Genomic DNA, 21042 nt, shown 5'->3' with positions numbered 1-21042 from the left:
TATTTTATTTTGCTAAAGTTATTTTTATTTTCAATTTAACCCTACAATGAAAAAAATTATACTTCCTCTCTAATTTATTTTTTATTTTAATTTTCACCGTCATTTTTTAATTTTCATTTTCCTTTTATTCTAGATCCACTTGTGTGGATAATTTTTTTCCCTCCGATTTCATCATTCAATGTTTAATTTGTTCGAGACTGGGTTTCATGATTTTTTTTCATGCACAATGTTTATGGTCTAATAACCTAATTAATGAATTGAAAGAGTTAACTCATATTGACATCTTATATATATATATATATATATATATATATATATATATATATATCTTATTTTTTATTTAATTTCATTGTTTAATGTTGGTTTTCTTTTTAAAATAAAAAATCCATCATTCATAATTAGTTTTTTTTCACTTTTATTTGTCTCCTTTTCTTATTCAATAGATTTTACGTATATATTTGTTTATATTATTATTTAATATAATAATAAAATAATTTTAATAAATAAATTAATTAAATATATCCGAGTAAATAACCTATGATGATATCTTGATATATATCTTTCTCTTGATTTCTTTGTCGGAGATTTTTGTTTTTATTTATCTACATAAATTATTCTTTATTTATTGAATAAAATGCATGTATAAATTTTTTAATTTATATTTAAATCTGTTATATAAAAAACATGTAAAAAAAATCTGCATATTTAATTTTTTTTTTTGAAAAAATACTCAAAACCGAAGCTGAGCGCAGCTCAAATAAGTTGACCAAAACCTAAATTGAAACTACTGTATGCATTTAGTAGCCAATGCTGTCGGTTAAGCTTATATCCACGTGTCTTCACCTCCTTATTAGCGGTCCACCCCCACCGCACCAAATTTACCTCCGACTTTCATATAAAGCACCCCACTGGACGAAACAAAATTTATACACCCCTCTTTTGCCTCTATAAAGTCTCTACTCTAGCAATGCAAGGCTCTCTTAACTTCTCCACCACCACCACCGCCGCCCCTCCCAGGCCTGCATCCTCAATCTCCAAACATTCACCAGTAATCACATGCAAAATCCTCATTAACCCCTCCAAGAAAAATGTTAGTCCCATAAAACTGCCAATGTCACCACCAGTACCATTGCCAGAACCGGCACCTCCATTTCTTGAATCTGAACCAACAGCCATCCCAACAGAAAAAACTACCCCCCCAAATCATCTAAACCCTCTTCAAAGTCTTGCAGCTGCTGTTTTAGACAAAATTGAGACCTCGCTTATTGTACCGTTTGAGAAAAGAGTTGTATTGCCGAAAACGATTGACCCAGCGGTTCAAATGTCGGGTAATTTTTCGCCGGCTCAAGAGTGTCCGGTTCATCACGGTCTGGAAGTTGTGGGGCAGATTCCCGATACCTTACGTGGGGTTTACCTGCGCAACGGCGCTAATCCTCTGCATGCACCCACAGGGGGACACCACTTGTTTGATGGTGATGGTATGATCCATGCGGTTACCTTGGGCTCTGGAAACCGAGCTAGCTATAGCTGTAGATACACCCGCACAAGCCGGTTCGAGCAAGAAGCCCAGCTTGGAAGGCCTTTGTTTCCTAAGCCAATCGGTGAGCTGCATGGTCACTTAGGCTTGGCCCGGCTGGCTCTTTTCATGGCTCGAGCTGCAGCCGGCCTTGTCGACGGGACACGTGGCAGCGGTGTGGCCAATGCTGGGCTTGTCTATTTTAACGGCAGATTACTGGCCATGTCAGAGGATGATCTTCCTTATAATGTTAAGATCAAGAGTGACGGCGATTTGGAAACGATCGGACGGTTCAATTTTGATGATCAGCTTGATTGTCCCATGATTGCACACCCTAAGGTGGACCCTGTAACCGGTGAGCTCCATGCACTTAGTTACAACGTTATCAAGAAACCCTATCTAAAGTACTTTAGATTTGATGCATGCGCTAAGAAGTCATGTGACTTGGATGTTACATTGGACCAGCCAACTATGATCCACGACTTTGCAATCACAAAAAATTTTATGGTGATCCCGGATCACCAAGTCGTGTTCAAGTTATCGGAGATGATTCGAGGCGGGTCACCCGTAATTTATGATCAAAGCAAGATTTCACGGTTTGGAGTCTTGTCAAAAAAAAGCTGTCGATGATTCAAGAATTCAGTGGATTGGCGTTCCGGATTGCTTTTGTTTCCATTTGTGCAATGCATGGGAAGAGAATTCTAGTGACGGAGACAGGATTATTGTTGTTATCGGGTCCTGCATGGACCCGCCTGATTCCATCTTCAACCAATCTGAAGACCCGCTTCGAAGTGAGTTGTCTGAAATCCGTTTGAATCTGAGGACTGGAGAGTCAAGTCGAAGGGTTATTGTCGGGGGTATGAATTTGGAAGCGGGTCAGGTAAACCGAAGGTTTCTAGGTCAAAAATCCCGGTTCGTTTACCTAGCAATTGCAGAGCCTTGGCCTAAGTGTAGTGGAATTGCAAAAGTTGATTTGGAGACGAACGAGGTGACCAAATTTATTTATGGTGCTGGTAGGTTTGGTGGTGAGCCATGTTACGTGCCCAAAAATGGAAATGTTGGCGATAATGGAAGAAGCGATGATGACGGCGAAGGCTTCATAATGGGTTTCGTGAGAGACGAGGAAAAAGGGAGGTCCGAACTGGTGATCGTGAATTCATCGAGCATGAGTCAAGTAGCTTCTGTGAAAATGCCCACTAGAGTGCCCTATGGCTTCCATGGTGCTTTTGTCAGCGAAGCTGATTTAAAACAACAAACTACTGGGTCATAGCTTTGCTTAATTAATGTACATGCTTTCCTGGTTAAATGTCCACGCATCTCTATATATAAATGATAATTAAATGGATAAAAATATATTCCACTTTATGTAAATTTGTTTTCTTCTCCTCTATGTTTAGCATTATGACTAACGTACGTAAGTTAGCAGTAGTTTTTGTGTTTTTTTTTCTTACCTTTTTCCGAGACTATTAAAAAAACAGGACCAGCAAAGAGTGGCCATTTCGAAGAAATACACAGATAATAAAAGAGAGAATTGTCTGTATTTATTGATAAGAATATTTCTATTTAAGTTTAAGACATTATTTATTTGTTTTATGAAGCAAGTGCTGCGTATTATAATCAATAAAATATTCTCTCTTAATGTGTTCATGGAATAAATAGTATTCTATTAATTATTTCATTGGTGGTACAGAAATAAAAAAATTCGAGGTGAAAATATCGTTTGATTATCTCATAGGATGACTGCTATAGAAGGACTGATTACAGTGAAACAAAACCATATATAAGTCTACTGCTGATGAATTATAATGAGGGAGACAAAAGTGCATTTGAAACATTAAGAGATAAGATAAAGGCCCATTAACTCCAATCCAACTAGCATATTTTCAACCCGGCACCTATCCTCAGCTACCTCAGGACGTCATTCTAGTTTTTTTTTTTTTTTCCAACCATGCTAGCAAAACCTATTTAGTTCTTCTAAAGCAATAAATAAATAAATTGTAATTTTAAAGCTTTTAATTTTGTTTTAATTTAAAAAACATAAACATGTTTGATTTCCATTTATTCTTGATTTAATTTCTGAAGGGGTTTTGTTTTTTGCGTTTTAAAGGTATTTTAAAAAAAATTGATTTTTTTTCTTTACTTCAAATTAATATTTTTTTGATATTTTTATATTTTTTATGCGTTAATATTAAAAATATTTTTCAAAAATAAAAAATATTATTTTAATACATTTTAAAATAAAAAAATACTTTTAAAAATAATCATAACAACAGTCTCAAAAATACCCTAAATCAAAGGGCATGGACTGGTGTTTGCTTAAGGTTTAATTTATCAATATATAAACTAGGATAAAGTAAAAAAATCAAAAAACCGATTAAATTGAAAAAAAAAATAAAAAAAAAACTTAATTGTGAAAAAAATTTGATTAAATCAATTATAAAAATTAAAAAACAAGCCGGTCCGATTCAATTTTAATTTTAAAAAGTTGAAACTAAATAAACCAAACTAAATAAAAAATAAATCAATGATACTATAAATACCTATCTTTTCAGCTTTCTCCATCTACTTTTTAAACCCTAGTTGCCACTCATGTTTCTTAATCACGAACTATCCTTATCTTTCATTTCTCAATTTTTTTATCCCTTTCTTTGTGTATAGTTGACTAAGCCAATGGATTAAATAATCAAAAAGCAACTATGGAGCCCTCCTCTCCAATCTTCATCTCTTAATCTTTTTGTTCCTTTTTATTTTTTTTTATTTGTGTAAATCTATTATATATTCATTTTCCATATTTATTTACAAGGTTATTAATTTATTATAGTATGCTCATGTTGCAATTACTGTAATAGATGTTGTGAAAATTATTTTTTAAAAAATTTTGTCTAGCACTTGTTTTTTTTCTAGCCTTCTTATTTTTAATTTCAGAAAACTTGCTCGACATGCATGGTCAAGATAAAATCGGTTTTTTTCAGTATTTCTTTTTAATTTATCGAACCGAATTGAAATTAGTTGGTTTAAACTAATTTTGGTTTAGTTTTAATTTATAAATAAATAAATAAATAAATTAGTTTAGTTATTTTTATTAGATGAAAACCGACCGAACTGAAAATGTTCACCATCTTCTAAACTTGTTTCTTTACTTTTCAACCCTCTTCCTCGATAAAATCAACAGTTCCTTCTCCTTTTATCACAGCCCAGTCCCCATCTCCTCCTCTGGCCGACACCCCATAACCACCTATCAGCTCCACCAAACCAAGACAAATACCACATCACAGTCCCATATCCACAGCCACTAGCCACTGACCAATCACCAGCAACAACCAAAACCATAATTCTCGTCTCTTTCACTTTACCAACTGAATCGAACACACCACAAGCCCATAAACTCCACCTCTCTTCCTCACTAAAATCACAGCAGCCCACCACTCATCATCCAAGAATAAACCAGCAGCCGCCACCACTGTCACCTCTTCCACCCGAATCAACCCATAATAAACCAAAACATCCAGCACCAGCCTGAACCAGCACCAGCCTAATCTCACAGCCACTGCCCCAGTTGAAACCGTCACGACGCTGCCTCTTCCTCCAGCAGGTGCTGGAAGCGCCACCCAAAGCTACCATACACCCATTACAGCCACCGGTAAAGTCGTCATCTGCCCACCAACTCCACTGTCAACATCAGCGGTTCAATTTCCCCTCTTCTCCAACAGCCGTCAGAGTCGGTCAGACCAAACACGACCTGATCTTAGCGTCGCTGTCATCTCCAACATTCAACACCACAAATCCTCCACACCCAAACCAGCAAATCATCCTCCACCACAGTTACCCCAAACCTCATCAAAATCGCAGTCTTCCACACCAGTAAAAGATCCTGAGATTAGCAACTTCCATTTCTCCAAATCTTCACGCCAGCAACATAGCCTCATTGGAGTGCCCCCTCGCCATGCCAGGATTTTGAAGTTCACCCACGAGTTGTGACCAAGTTTGGACCATCTAGACATCTCTAAAAGCTGTTTTTGGGGTAGTTTTTTTTTTTTGTTATAATTTTTAAAAATTAAGATTTAAGATAATATGAGTAGTTGGATTAAGATGGGAAGATGATTTAGATATGTGTTAAGTAAAAATTATGATTGAGGTTTATATTCAGTTAAAATATATATAAAAATATTTGTTAATTGTATGATTATTTTAAAATATTTTTTATTTGAAAATATATTAAAAATTAATTTTTAAATAATTTGGAAACATAAAAAAATATTAATTTAAAATAAAAAATTTTTAAAAGTATTTTTAAAACACAAAAACAAATAAAAATTTATAAAATTTAATTATAAAAGAATGTAAAAATTACTTATAAAAAATTATATTTTAAATTTAATTTTTTAATAAATTTTACAATAAAAAATATTAGTTAATGAGTTATTAAATATTTTATTTTATTTTTTACACTGTAAATAAAAAAACTACAAGTAAACAAACACATCCAGGTACTCGACGGAGGAAGATAGATAAACATCTGCTAGAGTTGTTTGTCTATGGGTTTTTTTAATTTTTGGATTTATAAGAGGTACGTGAGAAGCAGGCGCCATTCAGTCAGAATCCAAGTGTCGGGCGTGGTACACGTGTCAACAGTGTTTCCAGTCTCTATTCTCAGCAATTTTCTGATCTTCCCCATCAGGTCAATTTTGTTCCCAGTTTTTTTGTTTTTTTCTTTCATTTGTTTTATTGTAATCTTTGTAATAATGGATAATTATGAAAAATATGAAGGAACATGTGGGGTTTAAATTCATGCTTGATGCGTGAATAACCTAGGGGATTTATAATTGCTGCGGATTTTTATGCGCTTGGAGTGATAAGAATAATTCAATCCCCTTGTTGGGCTCGAAACGGAAGGATTTCAATGTTCTTTGTGTTTTGTTTTCTGATGTTTTCCTTTTTAAAAAATGGTTTCTGGCTTGCGTTTTTTAAATAAATTACGGTAGGAATTTTTCTTTTAGATGTTTTAAAATAAAAAATAAACATAAAATAAAAATTATTTTTCATGGAATAATATTAGTAAGTTAAGGCTGTTTGAGAGCAATGCCCTTATACGAGGACTTTAGTTCCGATTACGATAATGAAATTTAAAAGACCACAAGAAATATTTTAATATTTTCATGTTGTATTTTTTATTTTTTAATAAAATAATTGCAAACACGTGTTCCACATATCCTAGTAAGTGGGCGATTTCTATGTTATTAAGATGTGTGGAACGTTTTCCAGTGAACAAATCTAGTCATTTGTCGTATAATTAGATGCATAAATGTGTTTTTTTTTACATGATGTGATACATGTAGACATATCATAGTTGAATTGTCGCTGTTGATTAATTGTTTGTGTTTTTTTTTTCTTTTCTGACAACTAAAGTATAAAATTATCTTTTATTTGTTTATTGTTTACTTGAGTCTGATATGGATTGCCAGACCCAAGCACCTTGGGTCTGGCATCCATATTTGGTGTCAGATCCAAGTGTTGTCTGTTATCCATGCATGATTGACAGATCCAAGGAAATTGAGTTTGATATGTCTGTCAGACCCAAGACGTTTAAAACATTCTCTATATATTTAATATTTTTTTATGTTTAATTTTTTTATATTGACCTGCTAGAGAGCGCAAACTAATATACTAGTTGTATAATAAATCTTGATGGAGTTACTTTAGAGATAACTACATTATCTTAAAATAAAAAAAATGCAATTTTTTTTTCTTATTTATCCTTTATTATCTAACTTTATGAATATTTTTTTTTGTGTTAAAATTGTTTATTTGTGCTTTTTTTTTTTACACTATATTTTGAGTTAATTTGGGATGGACCAACATAACTCTAAAAATTTATTAAAGGTGTGATGGCTCACGATTTTAATTTGGAACATGATGAAGAAAATGGGCTCAAAATCCAAATTTAATATTGACCATCATGTCAGGTCCAATACTTCCACTTTTTAAAATGAGGATTGAGCTTTCAAATTAGATTATGATTCCAAATCACTTATGTTAAGTTTAGACAAATAATTAGAAAGGTCCAATAAGTGTATTATCATGAGTTCATAACTTAGAAACAATTTATCTAATGTAAAATATTTTAGGGTAATAATTTTTTTTAATATAATCAGCCCTTTACTTAAGAATTTTTTAAAATCAATTAAGGATTTTAGTTGTCCTAAACTAGGTAGCCACTCTTTATTTATTTTCTAATTTTACCATGATGTCCGGCGGGACACTAATTTAAGCTTCTTCTTCTCCAAAAAAATAAAAAATAAAAAAATTACTTTAAACTATTTTTAATTACGTATTATATAGTAACGACTGTCTCTCTCTAAAAAAACAATACTAACTATATAGATCATATAATAATATGTAAGGATCGATGAATTTATTTTTTAAATTATTAATATTACCTAGTCCAACAACCGGTGGTAGAGCCACTTAGGTACAAAAAGGAGCAACTCCCCCCTTATTTTTTTTAATATTTTAATATTAATATAATAATACAGTGAGTAGTTCATATAGAAAAGTTGTTATTGCAGCTCATTTCCTTCTTCTTTTTTATTTTTTTTATTTTTTTTATTTTATTTTATATCTTACCCTAATTATACAAATATCTCTTTTGATTTCCTTGCCTCCCTTTTGTATATATGTCTAGCTCGTTCCTCAGCTCTCTTCAATATATAAATTTTTCTTCAAGTGCAGTTAAGTAATTAATTTTTGTTACCTTTTGCTTTATACTTTAGATAAATTTCTCTTAATTTTTTTATATTTTATTATCTAATTTTAATTTTATTCTTTTATAATTAGTTATTAAAAATATTAGGATTTATGATAATTTAAAGGTTTTAATATAAATATGTTCAAAATAAATATTTAAATCTGATAATTTAATCAATTAAATATTTCTTTTCTTATTATAGAGAAATAAATTAATATTCATGCAAAACCACTATTCTTGACATCTCTTGCATTGGTAGAGTAGTTTTTTAAAATTTAATATTTTCACATTATTTGTTTGTAAGTAAAATATCAAGTAGAAAACATGTTTTCCAGCCATTATTCCTCTTACACAGATACAAGACATTATTTCTCAATTAAATATCTAGAAATGATTAAGTATAATTTAATCAACATACTTATTATATGCATATAGATATGTAAATTTTATGAAGTGGTTTTAAAATATTAAAACTCGAAAAGAACAATTATAATGTAAGTTTTTTTTCATTTAAAAGATACTTTTAAATTAATTTTACTAGATATGAATTAATATATATGTTTTAAATTGATTTCTAATATATATCTACATAACATAGTATTTGTTAATAATTGTCCCTTCATTTAAAATTTTTTGGCTTCACCACTGCCAACAATTGACCAAAATAAAATAAAATTGTATCATTATTCAACTTGTGGATTATTGATTGAGTTTCCATCAATCATTATTTATTTATTTATTAAAATAGTATTATATCAAGTCAATCAGGTTAGAAGGCAATATTATCTATAATTAAGTTTTAGGTTATGAATTTTCTTAATCAAGTTTTTGATCCGAACTAATTAGAATTTAACAACTATTTTTATTGGACTGATAATGGGTTTCATGAAAATTTGCTTCATGATTGACTTTAAATTTTGGATCAGTTCTCCATTGTTTAAAATTAAAAGAAATGTGTTTTTCACTCTTTAGAATGAGGTTAATAGAGTCTATTTTTGGATAGCACTCTCATAGTGTCAAGTGGCAATTTGATATTATGATTATTCTTATCTTTTAAAATATTTTTATTTTAAATTATTATTTTGATATATTTTTAATTAAAAAATACTTTAAAAATTACTCTATATCAAAATACCAAACTCAGAATCGTTGAATTGCTGGCATAAAACAGAATTAAGGACCTGGCATCAAAGCAGGAAAACATCAATGAACATATTCATATTTTCTTTTCGGCCTTTAAGGATCTACAACTATACGTGGCTCGATCGCATCAAAGCCACCTGGGAACTCTACCGCAACATTTTCCCAGTAAATGTTTTTGATATGTGAAGGTTTTTGTACGATTTTACAAAGGATGGCTCTCATCTATTTGCATAATTAGGTCGCCTGAACCAGCACCAGCCTAATCTCACAGCCACTGCCCCAGTTGAAACCGTCACGACGCTGCCTCTTCCTCCAGCAGGTGCTGGAAGCGCCACCCAAAGCTACCATACACCCATTACAGCCACCGGTAAAGTCGTCATCTGCCCACCAACTCCACTGTCAACATCAGCGGTTCAATTTCCCCTCTTCTCCAACAGCCGTCAGAGTCGGTCAGACCAAACACGACCTGATCTTAGCGTCGCTGTCATCTCCAACATTCAACACCACAAATCCTCCACACCCAAACCAGCAAATCATCCTCCACCACAGTTACCCCAAACCTCATCAAAATCGCAGTCTTCCACACCAGTAAAAGATCCTGAGATTAGCAACTTCCATTTCTCCAAATCTTCACGCCAGCAACATAGCCTCATTGGAGTGCCCCCTCGCCATGCCAGGATTTTGAAGTTCACCCACGAGTTGTGACCAAGTTTGGACCATCTAGACATCTCTAAAAGCTGTTTTTGGGGTAGTTTTTTTTTTTTTTTGTTATAATTTTTAAAAATTAAGATTTAAGATAATATGAGTAGTTGGATTTAGATGGGAAGATGATTTAGATATGTGTTAAGTAAAAATAATGATTGAGGTTTATATTCAGTTAAAATATATATAAAATATTTGTTAATTGTGTGATTATCTTAAAATATTTTTTATTTGAAAATATATTAAAAATTAATTTTTAAATAATTTGGAAACATAAAAAAAATATTAATTTAAAATAAAATTTTTTTAATTTTTTTAAAAGTATTTTTAAAACACAAAAACAAATAAAAATTTATAAAATTTAATTATAAAAGAATGTAAAAATTACTTATAAAAAATTATATTTTAAATTTAATTTTTTAATAAATTTTACAATAAAAAATATTAGTTAATGAGTTATTAAATATTTTATTTTATTTTTTACACTGTAAATAAAAAAACTACAAGTAAACAAACACATCCAGGTACTCGACGGAGGAAGATAGATAAACATCTGCTAGAGTTGTTTGTCTATGGGTTTTTTTAATTTTTGGATTTATAAGAGGTACGTGAGAAGCAGGCGCCATTCAGTCAGAATCCAAGTGTCGGGCGTGGTACACGTGTCAACAGTGTTTCCAGTCTCTATTCTCAGCAATTTTCTGATCTTCCCCATCAGGTCAATTTTGTTCCCAGTTTTTTTGTTTTTTTCTTTCATTTGTTTTATTGTAATCTTTGTAATAATGGATAATTATGAAAAATATGAAGGAACATGTGGGGTTTAAATTCATGCTTGATGCGTGAATAACCTAGGGGATTTATAATTGCTGCGGATTTTTATGCGCTTGGAGTGATAAGAATAATTCAATCCCCTTGTTGGGCTCGAAACGGAAGGATTTCAATGTTCTTTGTGTTTTGTTTTCTGATGTTTTTCTTTTTAAAAAATGGTTTCTGGCTTGCGTTTTTTAAATAAATTACGGTAGGAATTTTTTTTTTTTAAGATGTTTTAAAATAAAAAATAAAAATAAAATAAAAATTATTTTTCATGAAATAATATTAGTAAGTTAAGGCTGTTGGAGAGTAATGCCCTTATCCGGGGACTTTAGTTCTGATTATGATAATGAAATTTAAAAGATCACAAGGAATTTTTAGTATTTTTATGTTGTATTTTTTATTTTTTAATAAAAAAATTATAAAGACGTATTTCATATGTCCTAGTGAGTGGGTGATGTCTGTGCTATTAAGAAGGCGCATGGAACACTTTTCAGTGGACAAATCTAGTTATTTGCTGTATAATTAGATGCATAAATATGTTCTCCTTCACATGATGTGACACATGTAAACATATTATAGTTGGATTGTCGTTGTTGATTGATTGTTTGTATTTTTTTTTCCTGACAACTAAAATATACAATTATCTTTTATTTGTTTATTGTTTGCTTGAGTTTGATATGGATTGACAGACCCAAACACGTTGGGTTTGGCATCCATATTTGGTGTCAGATTCAAGTGTTGTTTGTCATCCATGCATGATTGACAGATCCAAAAAAATTGAGTTTGATATGTTTGTCAGACCCAATCCTCTATATGTTTAATATTTTTTTATGTTTATTTTTTTTATATTGACCTGTTGGAGAGCGCAAACTAATATACTAGTTGTATAATAAATCTTGATGGAGTTACTTTAGAGATAACTACATTATCTTAAAATAAAAAAATACAATTTTTTTTCTTATTTATCCTTTATTATCTAACTTTATGAATATTTTTTTTTGTGTTAAAATTGTTTATTTGTGTTTTTTTTTATACTATATTTTGAGTTAATTTGGGATGGACCAACAGAACTCCAAAAATCTATTAAAAGTGTGATGGCTCACGATTTTAATTTGGAACATGATGAAGAAAATGGGCTCAAAATCCAAATTTAATATTGACCATCATGTCGGGTCCAATACTTACACTTTTTAATATGAGGATTGAGCTTTCAAATTAGATTATGATTCCAAATCACTTATGTTAAGTTTAGACAAAAAATTAGAAAGGTCCAATAAGTATATTATCATGAGTTCATAACTTAGAAACAATTTATCTAATGTAAAATATTTTAGGGTAATAATTTTTTTTTAATATAATCAGCCCTTTACTTAAGAATTTTTTAAAATAAATTAAGGATTTTAGTTGTCCTAAACTAGGTAGCCACTCTTTATTTATTTTCTAATTTTACCATGATGTCCGGCGGGACACTAATTTAAGCTTCTTCTTCTCCAAAATAAAAATAAAAATTACTTTAAACTATTTTTAATTACGTATTATATAGTAACGACTGTCTCTCTCTAAAAAAACAATCCTAACTTTATAGATAATATAATAATATGTATGGATTGATGAATTAATTTTTTTAAATTATTAATATTACTTAGTCCAACAACTAGTGGCGGAGCCACGTAGGTATAAAAGGGGCAATTGCCCCCTTATTTTTTTTAATATTTTAATATTAATATAATAATATAGTGAGTAGTTTATATAGAAAAGTTGTTATTGCAGCTCATTTCCTTTCCTTTCTTTTTCTTTTTTTTTTAATCTTGCCCTAATTATACAAATATCTCTTTTGATTTCCTTGCCTCTCTTTTGTATATATGTCTAGCTCGTTCCTCAGCTCTCTTCAATATAGAAATTTTTCTTCAAGTGCAGTTAAGTAATTAATTTTTGTTACCTTTTGCTTTACACTTTAGATAAATTTCTCTTAATTTTTTTTATTTTTTTTATTATCTAATTTTAATTTTATTCTTTTACAATTAATTATTAAAAATATTAGGATTTATGATAATTTAAAGGTTTTAATATGAATATGTTCAAAATAAATATTTAAATCTGATAATTTAATCAATTAAATATTTTTTTTATTATAGAGAAATAAATTAATATTCATGCAAAACCACTATTCTTGGCATCTCTTGTATTGGTAGAGTAATTTTTTGAAATTTAATATTTTCACATGATTTGTTTGTAAGTAAAATATCAAGTAGAAAACATGTTTTCCAACCATTATTCCTCTTACACACATACAAGACATTATTCCTCAATTAAATGTTTAGAAATGATTAAGTATAATTTAATCAACATACTTATTATATGCATATAGATATGTAAATTTTATGAAGCGGTTTTAAAATATTAAAACTCGAAAAGAACAATTATAATGTACGTTTTTTTCATTTAAAAGATACTTTTAAATTAATTTTACTAGATATAAATTAATATATATGTTTTGAATTGATTTCTAATACATATCTACATAACATAGTATTTGTTAATAATTTATCCTTTCATTTAAAATTTTTTGGCTCCATCGCTCTCAACAACTGATCAAAATAAAATAAAATTGTATCGTTAAATCATTATTCAACTTGTGGATTATTGATTCAACTTGTGGATTATTGATTGAGTCTCCATCAATCATTATTTATTTATTTATTAAAATAGTATTATATCAAGTTAATTAGGTTAGAAGTCAATATTATCTATAATTAAGTTTCAGGTTATGAATTTTTTTTAATCAAGTTTTTGATCCGAACTAATTAGAATTTGACAACTGTTTTTATTGGACTGATAATGGGTTTCATGAAAATTTGCTTCTTGATTGACTTTAAATTTTGGATTAGTTCTTCATTGTTTAAAATTAAAAGAGATGTTTTTTTCACTCTTTAGAATGAGGTTAATAGAGTCTATTTTTGGATAGCACTCTCATAGTGTCAAGTGGCAATTTGATATTATGATGATTTTTATCTTTTAAAATATTTTTATCTTAAAAATATTAAACTGATATTTTTAATGGTTTTTATATGCTTTTGATAAAGATAAAAAAATCTAAAATATATATTATTTTAATATATTTTTAATTAAAAAATACTTGAAAAATTACTCTATATCAAAATACCAAACTCAGAATCGTTGAATTGCTGGCATAAAACAGAATTAAGGACTTGGCATCAAAGCAGGAAAACATCAATGAACATGTTCATATTTTCTTTTCGCCCTACAAGGATCTACAACTATACGTGGCTCGATCGCATCAAAGCCACTTGGGAACTCTACCGCAACATTTTCCCAGTAAATGTTTTTGACATGTGAAGGTTTTTGTACGATTTTACAAAGGATGGCTCTCATCTATTTGCATAATTAGGTCGCTTTGGCTGGAGTGCTGTTGACATGCTTCGCAGCCTATTTGTTATCTCTGTAAACGATGGCCTGGCTTCTGGATCAGAGGCCCAGCATTCTTCCATCAACTTTCTCCATCCTGTGTCGCAGTGTTCTGGTACAGGAGGCCTCAGCGTGCTGCTTACAATTCCACCTTCATTCAGAAATTCCACAATGTGTAAGATCTTTTATCTTTTCAATTTCCTTTCCTCTGTTCTCTCTCTTCCTTGCATTTATCTCTCTTGTGTTGTAATTATTGATAGCTTACGCGTTATGGAGTTTCTGGGTTAAGGGAGGGGAAGAACCTGACCTATTATAGCGCCGAATTGCATGTTGGCATATGGCTCTTCACCAGTCAGGATCTCCCACATTGCGATGCCAAACGAGAAAACATCGACCTGTAAAGGAAGATTTCTCAAATGATGTTGGAAAATGGGGTTCAAAAACTTTATCAAGAAGTTACAGTTTTCATTCTTGATATACTCGAAACTCCATTATACAAGTACTGTGGTAACCTTCTCAGAGACTCGGTTGCTGGTGCCATCCAATAACTCTGGTGCCATCCATGGAAGGGTTCCACGCACACCACCAGATACGAGTGTGTTCCTTTTAATTTTTGACAATCCGAAATCTCCAACCTGGAGAACAGGTGAATTACATGTATGAATGAGACTAATGTAGAAAAGCATGCTTCGATACAGAATCAGAACTAATAGAAGACAATAGAATAAAGGAAGGAGTAAGGAGTGAGAGGTTTCTGCAAACATTACCTTGCATATGGGGCGTTGGGGATCCCTTAAATTGACAAGCAAATTGTCGCACTTCAAATCAAAATGAATGATGTCTCTCAAATGCAGATATTCCATACCAAAAGCAGCATCGAGAGCGACTATAAGCTTTTTTCGACGATCAAGTGATCTGTGCAACGAAGAAAGATTCTAGCATATTTCATGATAAATGGTACAGGCAAGAAAAGGATTCGCAGGCCACCAACTTACCTATCCTTCTTCTGTAAGACACGCCTCAATGATCCATTTACCATATATTCAGTCACAGTTGCCATTGTTCCCCCAGGGCCGTCAGGGACCACGCCATAAAATGCTAGCACATTTGGATGATGAAGATCTGATAGGATGCGTGCCTCTCTCCAGAAGTCTCTACTCTGCATAAACAGGGAGGGTTTATTAGATTTTCACTCAGAAAGATTCTAAAGCTTGTCTAAGAAGAAATCCAGTTGCTAAGATTTCTAGTTCAACAAAAGGTTATGAGTTGTTTGGTCTTGATTTTCTCTCTCATTATTTTATGAAATCTTAGACTACTAAATGAATTTTTCTACCATGAACAGCCCACCATTATCAAGTGAAAGAAATTATGATGGGAAGGAATTATTTGTTCTAAAACTGATGATTACAAGGACTAACCAATCGCTCTTGTTCTGACGAGTTGCCTGAAAAACAACTCCTTTTGATCCTTTTAATAGCAACATCAGTACCTCTCCATTTCCCATAATAAACAGTTCCAAATGTGCCAGATCCTAATTCCTGCTCTTCTTCAATATCTGCATTTCTTATGATCTGCAAATCAAGAGCGTGAAGCTTTTAGTTAATTTAATTTATCCCTTTTGAAATGGAAAAAAATGCCATAACCATGTAACATCTAAATGATGGTAGAGAGTTGAAGTCATGAGCACATTTTAATAAGAAAGTAATGAGATTCAGGTCACATTTGAACTAGTAGGGGCTTCCAAGTTCAGACCTCTTTTTCACTGAAATGAAGGTTTGTGTGAAAACAGTTGGTACTGGCATCGGGGACCAAAAGCATTCCCCTACAATTAGCTAAATGAAACCTTTGACAGATTTGGCTTGCAGAACAGGCATGGGAGTACTAAAGGATATTTTCTGATTGATGAATATAAAAAAAAAATATTAAAGATGTGAGAATTGTGGGATATTATATCCGAACCTGCAAACGATAGATGCCTGCTTCTATTTCAGCCATCGCAGCATCACTAATGGAATCATTTACGTCTTTGTCATCACCTTCAATATCCTAAAAAACAAGGGGTCGGAGAGGTAAAACAGACCAGAAAATGAAATATCATACACAGAGAATCCAAATCAAAAGGAAACAGGTTACCTCAGATTCATATTCTTGACCCGTACTTTCTACCTCAATATCTCCATCAGATTGAAATCCCTCTGCGAGCTCTTCTTCTACTCGTGGGACAACATTCCAAGACAAGGGAATATCTGGAGGCGTAGTTCCAGTAACATCCTCAACAATAACCACTGGCTCTGCTATCTTATCATCATGATGGTTATCTAGATGCTGTGACTGGACATATAGAGCATCTCCATCGATTGATTCCTCGTATGATAGTCCCTTGTCATGAATCTTTTCGACCCTTTCATTATAATTCACAGGGTCTTCATGACACAAGGAATCCAATCTACTTGAAGCACTCCTGTTGGATTTCTGAATAGATATTTTGAAATTAGAGGAAATTATTATCTTCAAGTTTTAGTTCAGATCGGAAAAATCTTGCTATGGACAGCTATACTTACAGAGCTGGGGACTTTTGGTCCCTTGTCCCTTGATCCAAGAGATGCAGAAGGTAGAAATTCAGGATCCCAATGGAGAATTCGTTGACCATCTTTGCTCTCAGTCATAGTACACTGCTGTTCCTTGGCAACCTTTTGGTGACTCTTAGGGTGCTCCTTCATAGCATCTGCATAATTTTCGGAAGTGTTAACTCGAGTAGCTGAAAGCATCCTTCCATATGCTTGAGAATCTAGAGGATGATGATAAGCACTTGGTGGGAAGTTTAAATTCGGTAACTTCCTATGCTCCATGGTGTTATCATTTAGTGCAACTTCAACATTTCCTTCATACTGTTGTCTGCCTACATCAGAATAGTTAGCATTCCTGTTCATCCACTTCAGCACCTCTTGCTCTAAGTCAATATAACTCAGCTCTTCACTGCAATGATTCTCGAACTCAATCAATTGGTGTTTCTCATCCATTATATATGGTGCCAGCCCTGGCCTTTCTAAGGATGAATTTGACATTTTCAGTGAAGATGATTCTCCCCTTCCATCATTCCTGAGGGATAGCAGAATAACTGCTTCTTCCAACCATTTTTCTGCCACCTCACCATTTTCCTGCAACTGCGAGTCAGAAAATGCCCTTTCCATAATCACAGGCCAGTCCGAGTTCATAGAATTTTGAGGACGTTGTTGAAAAGAAAGGAAATCTCCGCTCTGGCTACGATTATGAAGATGCATTTCAAGTTGTTTGCTAGTCTGATCAGTTTCTCCTGGATATTGTTGATAACAAACTTGATTCACCGATGGAATCGGCCCATGAGGAAGATTATTATAAAATGCAGTGTCAAATGGAAATTTGTCCGCAGCAGAAGTACCGATATTTTTATTATTGTCAGGGAAAGGTTGATCAACATAAAATAAGCTTTTGGAATTCTTATGATCTCTGTACTGAATGTCAACTGGACTCACAGGAGGAGACTGATTCTTATAATCTGAAGCAGTTCCTAGTTGGCTCGCAGAACTCTGTCCACTAGAGCTCTTCTGGGGACTGTGGTCCAGCATGCCATTAACAGCAACAACATACTGACAATCAGCATTACACTGTTGGGAGGTCTTACCTTCAAAAGAATTTGGGCTGTCAGGTTCACTGGAAGAAACAAGAAATATACGCAGTCTTTGTGAGCCTCCATTTTTTTCAAGCCCTTGATATTCCTCTATCATGTGATGAAGATCTTCATCAGAAGAAACAGAAATAAGTGCATCAAGATCCTCACCAGGGAGCTGGTACTTGATCGTATGAGGTTGGTTATAAATCACCAAAGTTTTCTTAGCAACCTCCTCCCATGTAACATTTTTTCTGATGGATATGATCCTTGTTTCTCCACCAACATATCTAAGCTTCCCATCATTTGGCCTTGGCAATATCCTCCCCCCAAGGCTGCATAGAAATTTCATTTTTCCAGAGAAAGCACTTTCTGAAACTCTAGTTCCAAAAGGCTGATATGGCCAAGGGGTTTCCGGAACACATTTAGGTGAACTGGTCGGACATAAGGTTACTCGACCAGAATTATTTGTTTCATCAACATAGTTACTTGGTTTTAGTGCATTGGGAACATACTCCCAGTGGTATCTGCCAGCATTATCTGCATAAGCCCTATTTTCTAGTTCAGCGGCAAGTCCTGTGGTTTCTATCCTGGAAACATGATCTGAAGCATCACAATCAGAATCCTTTCTCCTTACCCCATGAGCGCCGGCATGATTTTCAGAACCCATCGGATTGTTCTGATTATAATTGAATCCCATTTGCCCTGGCTGGTTATGATCCAGCACTCTTCTTCGAGCAAACTGGGGAGAAAATTCCTCACCAGTCTGTACAGAAATATTATGTACATTACTATCTGCAGGAATTCCGTCCCTAGTCACAACTCTCATTTTATCTCCGAAGAACTGCTGGCCTGAGCTACCAGGCGTCTCATGTGTCATGGTCTATAAAAGAAAATTCACTAGCCTGTCGAAGACTGGCGAGGGATTTTCTTTTACAATTCCTGCTAAATCCATTGAACACACACAACTTTGCTTCAAAAGAATAATAAAAATAATTGCAATGCCACAATTCACTTTGATCTTTTATGCACAATCATCCATCAAACAGTTTATGGAAACTAAAAGTTCAACCTTAATTTTATGAATCAATTAACCAATGAAACAACGAACCAGGTTCAATCCATACAACAACCAAAGGATCAAGATATATCATCAACAATGCATTATTCACATTGCAAAGTGAAGGGCAAGGAACAAAAACAAAATTAAGAAATTAAGAATTTCCTATATAGAAGAATGATTAGATGTGGCAAAGATATTAAACTATGTACATGAAATAGAGTAGAACATGTACTGAAATGGGTACCTTCTTGTTTGTTGAAATTTGCAGTCTTACGTGAACATGTAAAGAATTGAAGATTGTTCCATTGAAGAAGAGGAGAAAGCCAAAAGAGGAAAATTGAGTATGAGATTAAGTTTTGTTAGAGTCTGGAGGATTTGATGGAGAAAGAGAGAGCGTTGCATGAGAGACGGAGTTTAAAAAGGGAGAGCTTAAAATAACGTGGACAAAAATACGAGGAGAGCGCGAACATAACTGTAAACTACAACCAGCTCAAACTCTTTCAGTTTATTACAGTTGGATCCGATACCCGCCAATCCTGTCTATTAGGTCAGGCCGAGTGTAAATAAAAGTTAATTTAATTTGACTCGGTCCATTGTCAGGTAAATGAGTTAAGTGAATGTATAATCCACTTAACTCCATTAAAATTTGATTTTTTTTTTATTAACTTAGGTTAACTTATGACATGTACATTGCTCCAAGTTGATCCGAAGTTTATTTTTGTATTTAACTGCATAAATTTACTCGTATAAGTTTTTAAATTAATCATTGTTAGAATTACAAAATTAAAAAAAAAATCTCGATCGTTCGTGCATGCCTAAATTTGAAAAACCTATAAAACGTTCACTTTCTACATTTGTAACGACTCTCTCTCTCATCATTTCCGCAAACTGTTCTTGATAATCTGTTGTCAAGAACAGCGATTTGGAATGCAAAGACATTGGGGGCAGTAAAAATTGTCTTTGCATTCCAAATCGCTGTTCTTGACAACAGATTATCGAGCCACAAAAGGGAAAGCAGCGAAACCTCGCACAATGCCGCCTACTTGAATTATATATAGTGACTTCAACAAAGCAGGGAAAAGAGCTTGAGCTTCGTGAAATGATGCTTGTAGAAGCTAGCATCCATAACTGTTGAAACAGATGACTCTGTGAATTAATGATGCTTCTTGACGGTTTCTATTGTGTTGCCATTCAAATGAATCCAACGGACAACACAACTGATAATGTTCAAGTTTCTTGCAAGGAGCCAACGATCAGTATTGTCATGTAATGATAAAAAAAATTAAAAAAAAAAAAAAAGCACAGTTATATGCATAAATAACGTGACAAACGAATTTAGAGTTAAAAAAAATTCAATTCTTTTTTAAAAGCACAGTTAAACCGCAATATGAAACAAGATCATAGTATTGTCATGTAATGATAAAAAAAAGGACTCCAATCAATTTTTATATAAATAATTAAATAAGTTATTTGGAATCAATTATCTACTATAATTTAATCAAATTATAATATTTGATTTGAATTCAAATTGAATTTTTAAAAGAGATAAAATTCATTTTATTTTTTTCGTTATATTACCCTTATTATTTTCATCTTATTTCTTCAAAAATCTTTTAAAAAGTTAGATAAATATTTTGAGAAAATTAATTTTAATATTAAATTTATTCTTCTTAGAATGGTAAATCAAAAGGCAACCTCTCTCTGATTTATTTTTGTAATATTTTTAAAAATTAAATTTATTTTAGAGATCGTTTTTAAATCTTTAAATTGAATTCAATTTAGAAAATATATCAAGTAAATCATATTACTAAAAACACGATTAATTCAAATATTAATATCTTTCTTGATTTAACTTAAAACCCAACCGGCATCATGTCTCAAGTTGCAGATTCCTGAGGTTACTCCGTCACTGTAAGCTGGGTCTGACAATTATCGTTGAGATTAAAAAACAGAAAAGATTTCTCCAAAGAAAAAAGAAAAGGGAAAAAACA

General features: G+C 32.3%; 1 protein-coding gene and 1 non-coding gene across 2 annotated transcripts; one reads left to right on the top strand and one right to left on the bottom strand.

Annotated features, from left to right (window-relative positions):
• Positions 1-944: 944 nt before the first annotated feature.
• On the top strand, positions 945-2904 carry LOC118054538 (9-cis-epoxycarotenoid dioxygenase NCED6, chloroplastic-like). Its single transcript, XM_035066175.1, is given in 2 exon segments — positions 945-2137; positions 2139-2904. Coding segments are annotated over 2 exon segments (1818 nt in total). The 5' UTR covers positions 945-967; the 3' UTR covers positions 2787-2904.
• An 11203-nt stretch (positions 2905-14107) lies between these two features.
• Positions 14108-18868, bottom strand: LOC118054536 (uncharacterized). Its single transcript, XR_012169321.1, has 9 exons — positions 17014-18868; positions 16476-16879; positions 16302-16388; positions 15761-15913; positions 15338-15501; positions 15110-15257; positions 14855-14977; positions 14650-14737; positions 14108-14493 (listed from the first exon to the last, which is right to left on the bottom strand). It is a non-coding gene; the product is annotated as an uncharacterized protein (transcript).
• Positions 18869-21042: the final 2174 nt, after the last annotated feature.

Source organism: Populus alba, chromosome 3 (genome assembly GCF_005239225.2).
Source record: "Populus alba chromosome 3, ASM523922v2, whole genome shotgun sequence".
NCBI classification, from domain to species: domain Eukaryota; kingdom Viridiplantae; phylum Streptophyta; class Magnoliopsida; order Malpighiales; family Salicaceae; genus Populus; species Populus alba.
The sequence above is the reverse complement of the archived record's forward strand: the minus strand, read 5'-3'. Positions and strand labels throughout refer to the sequence as shown.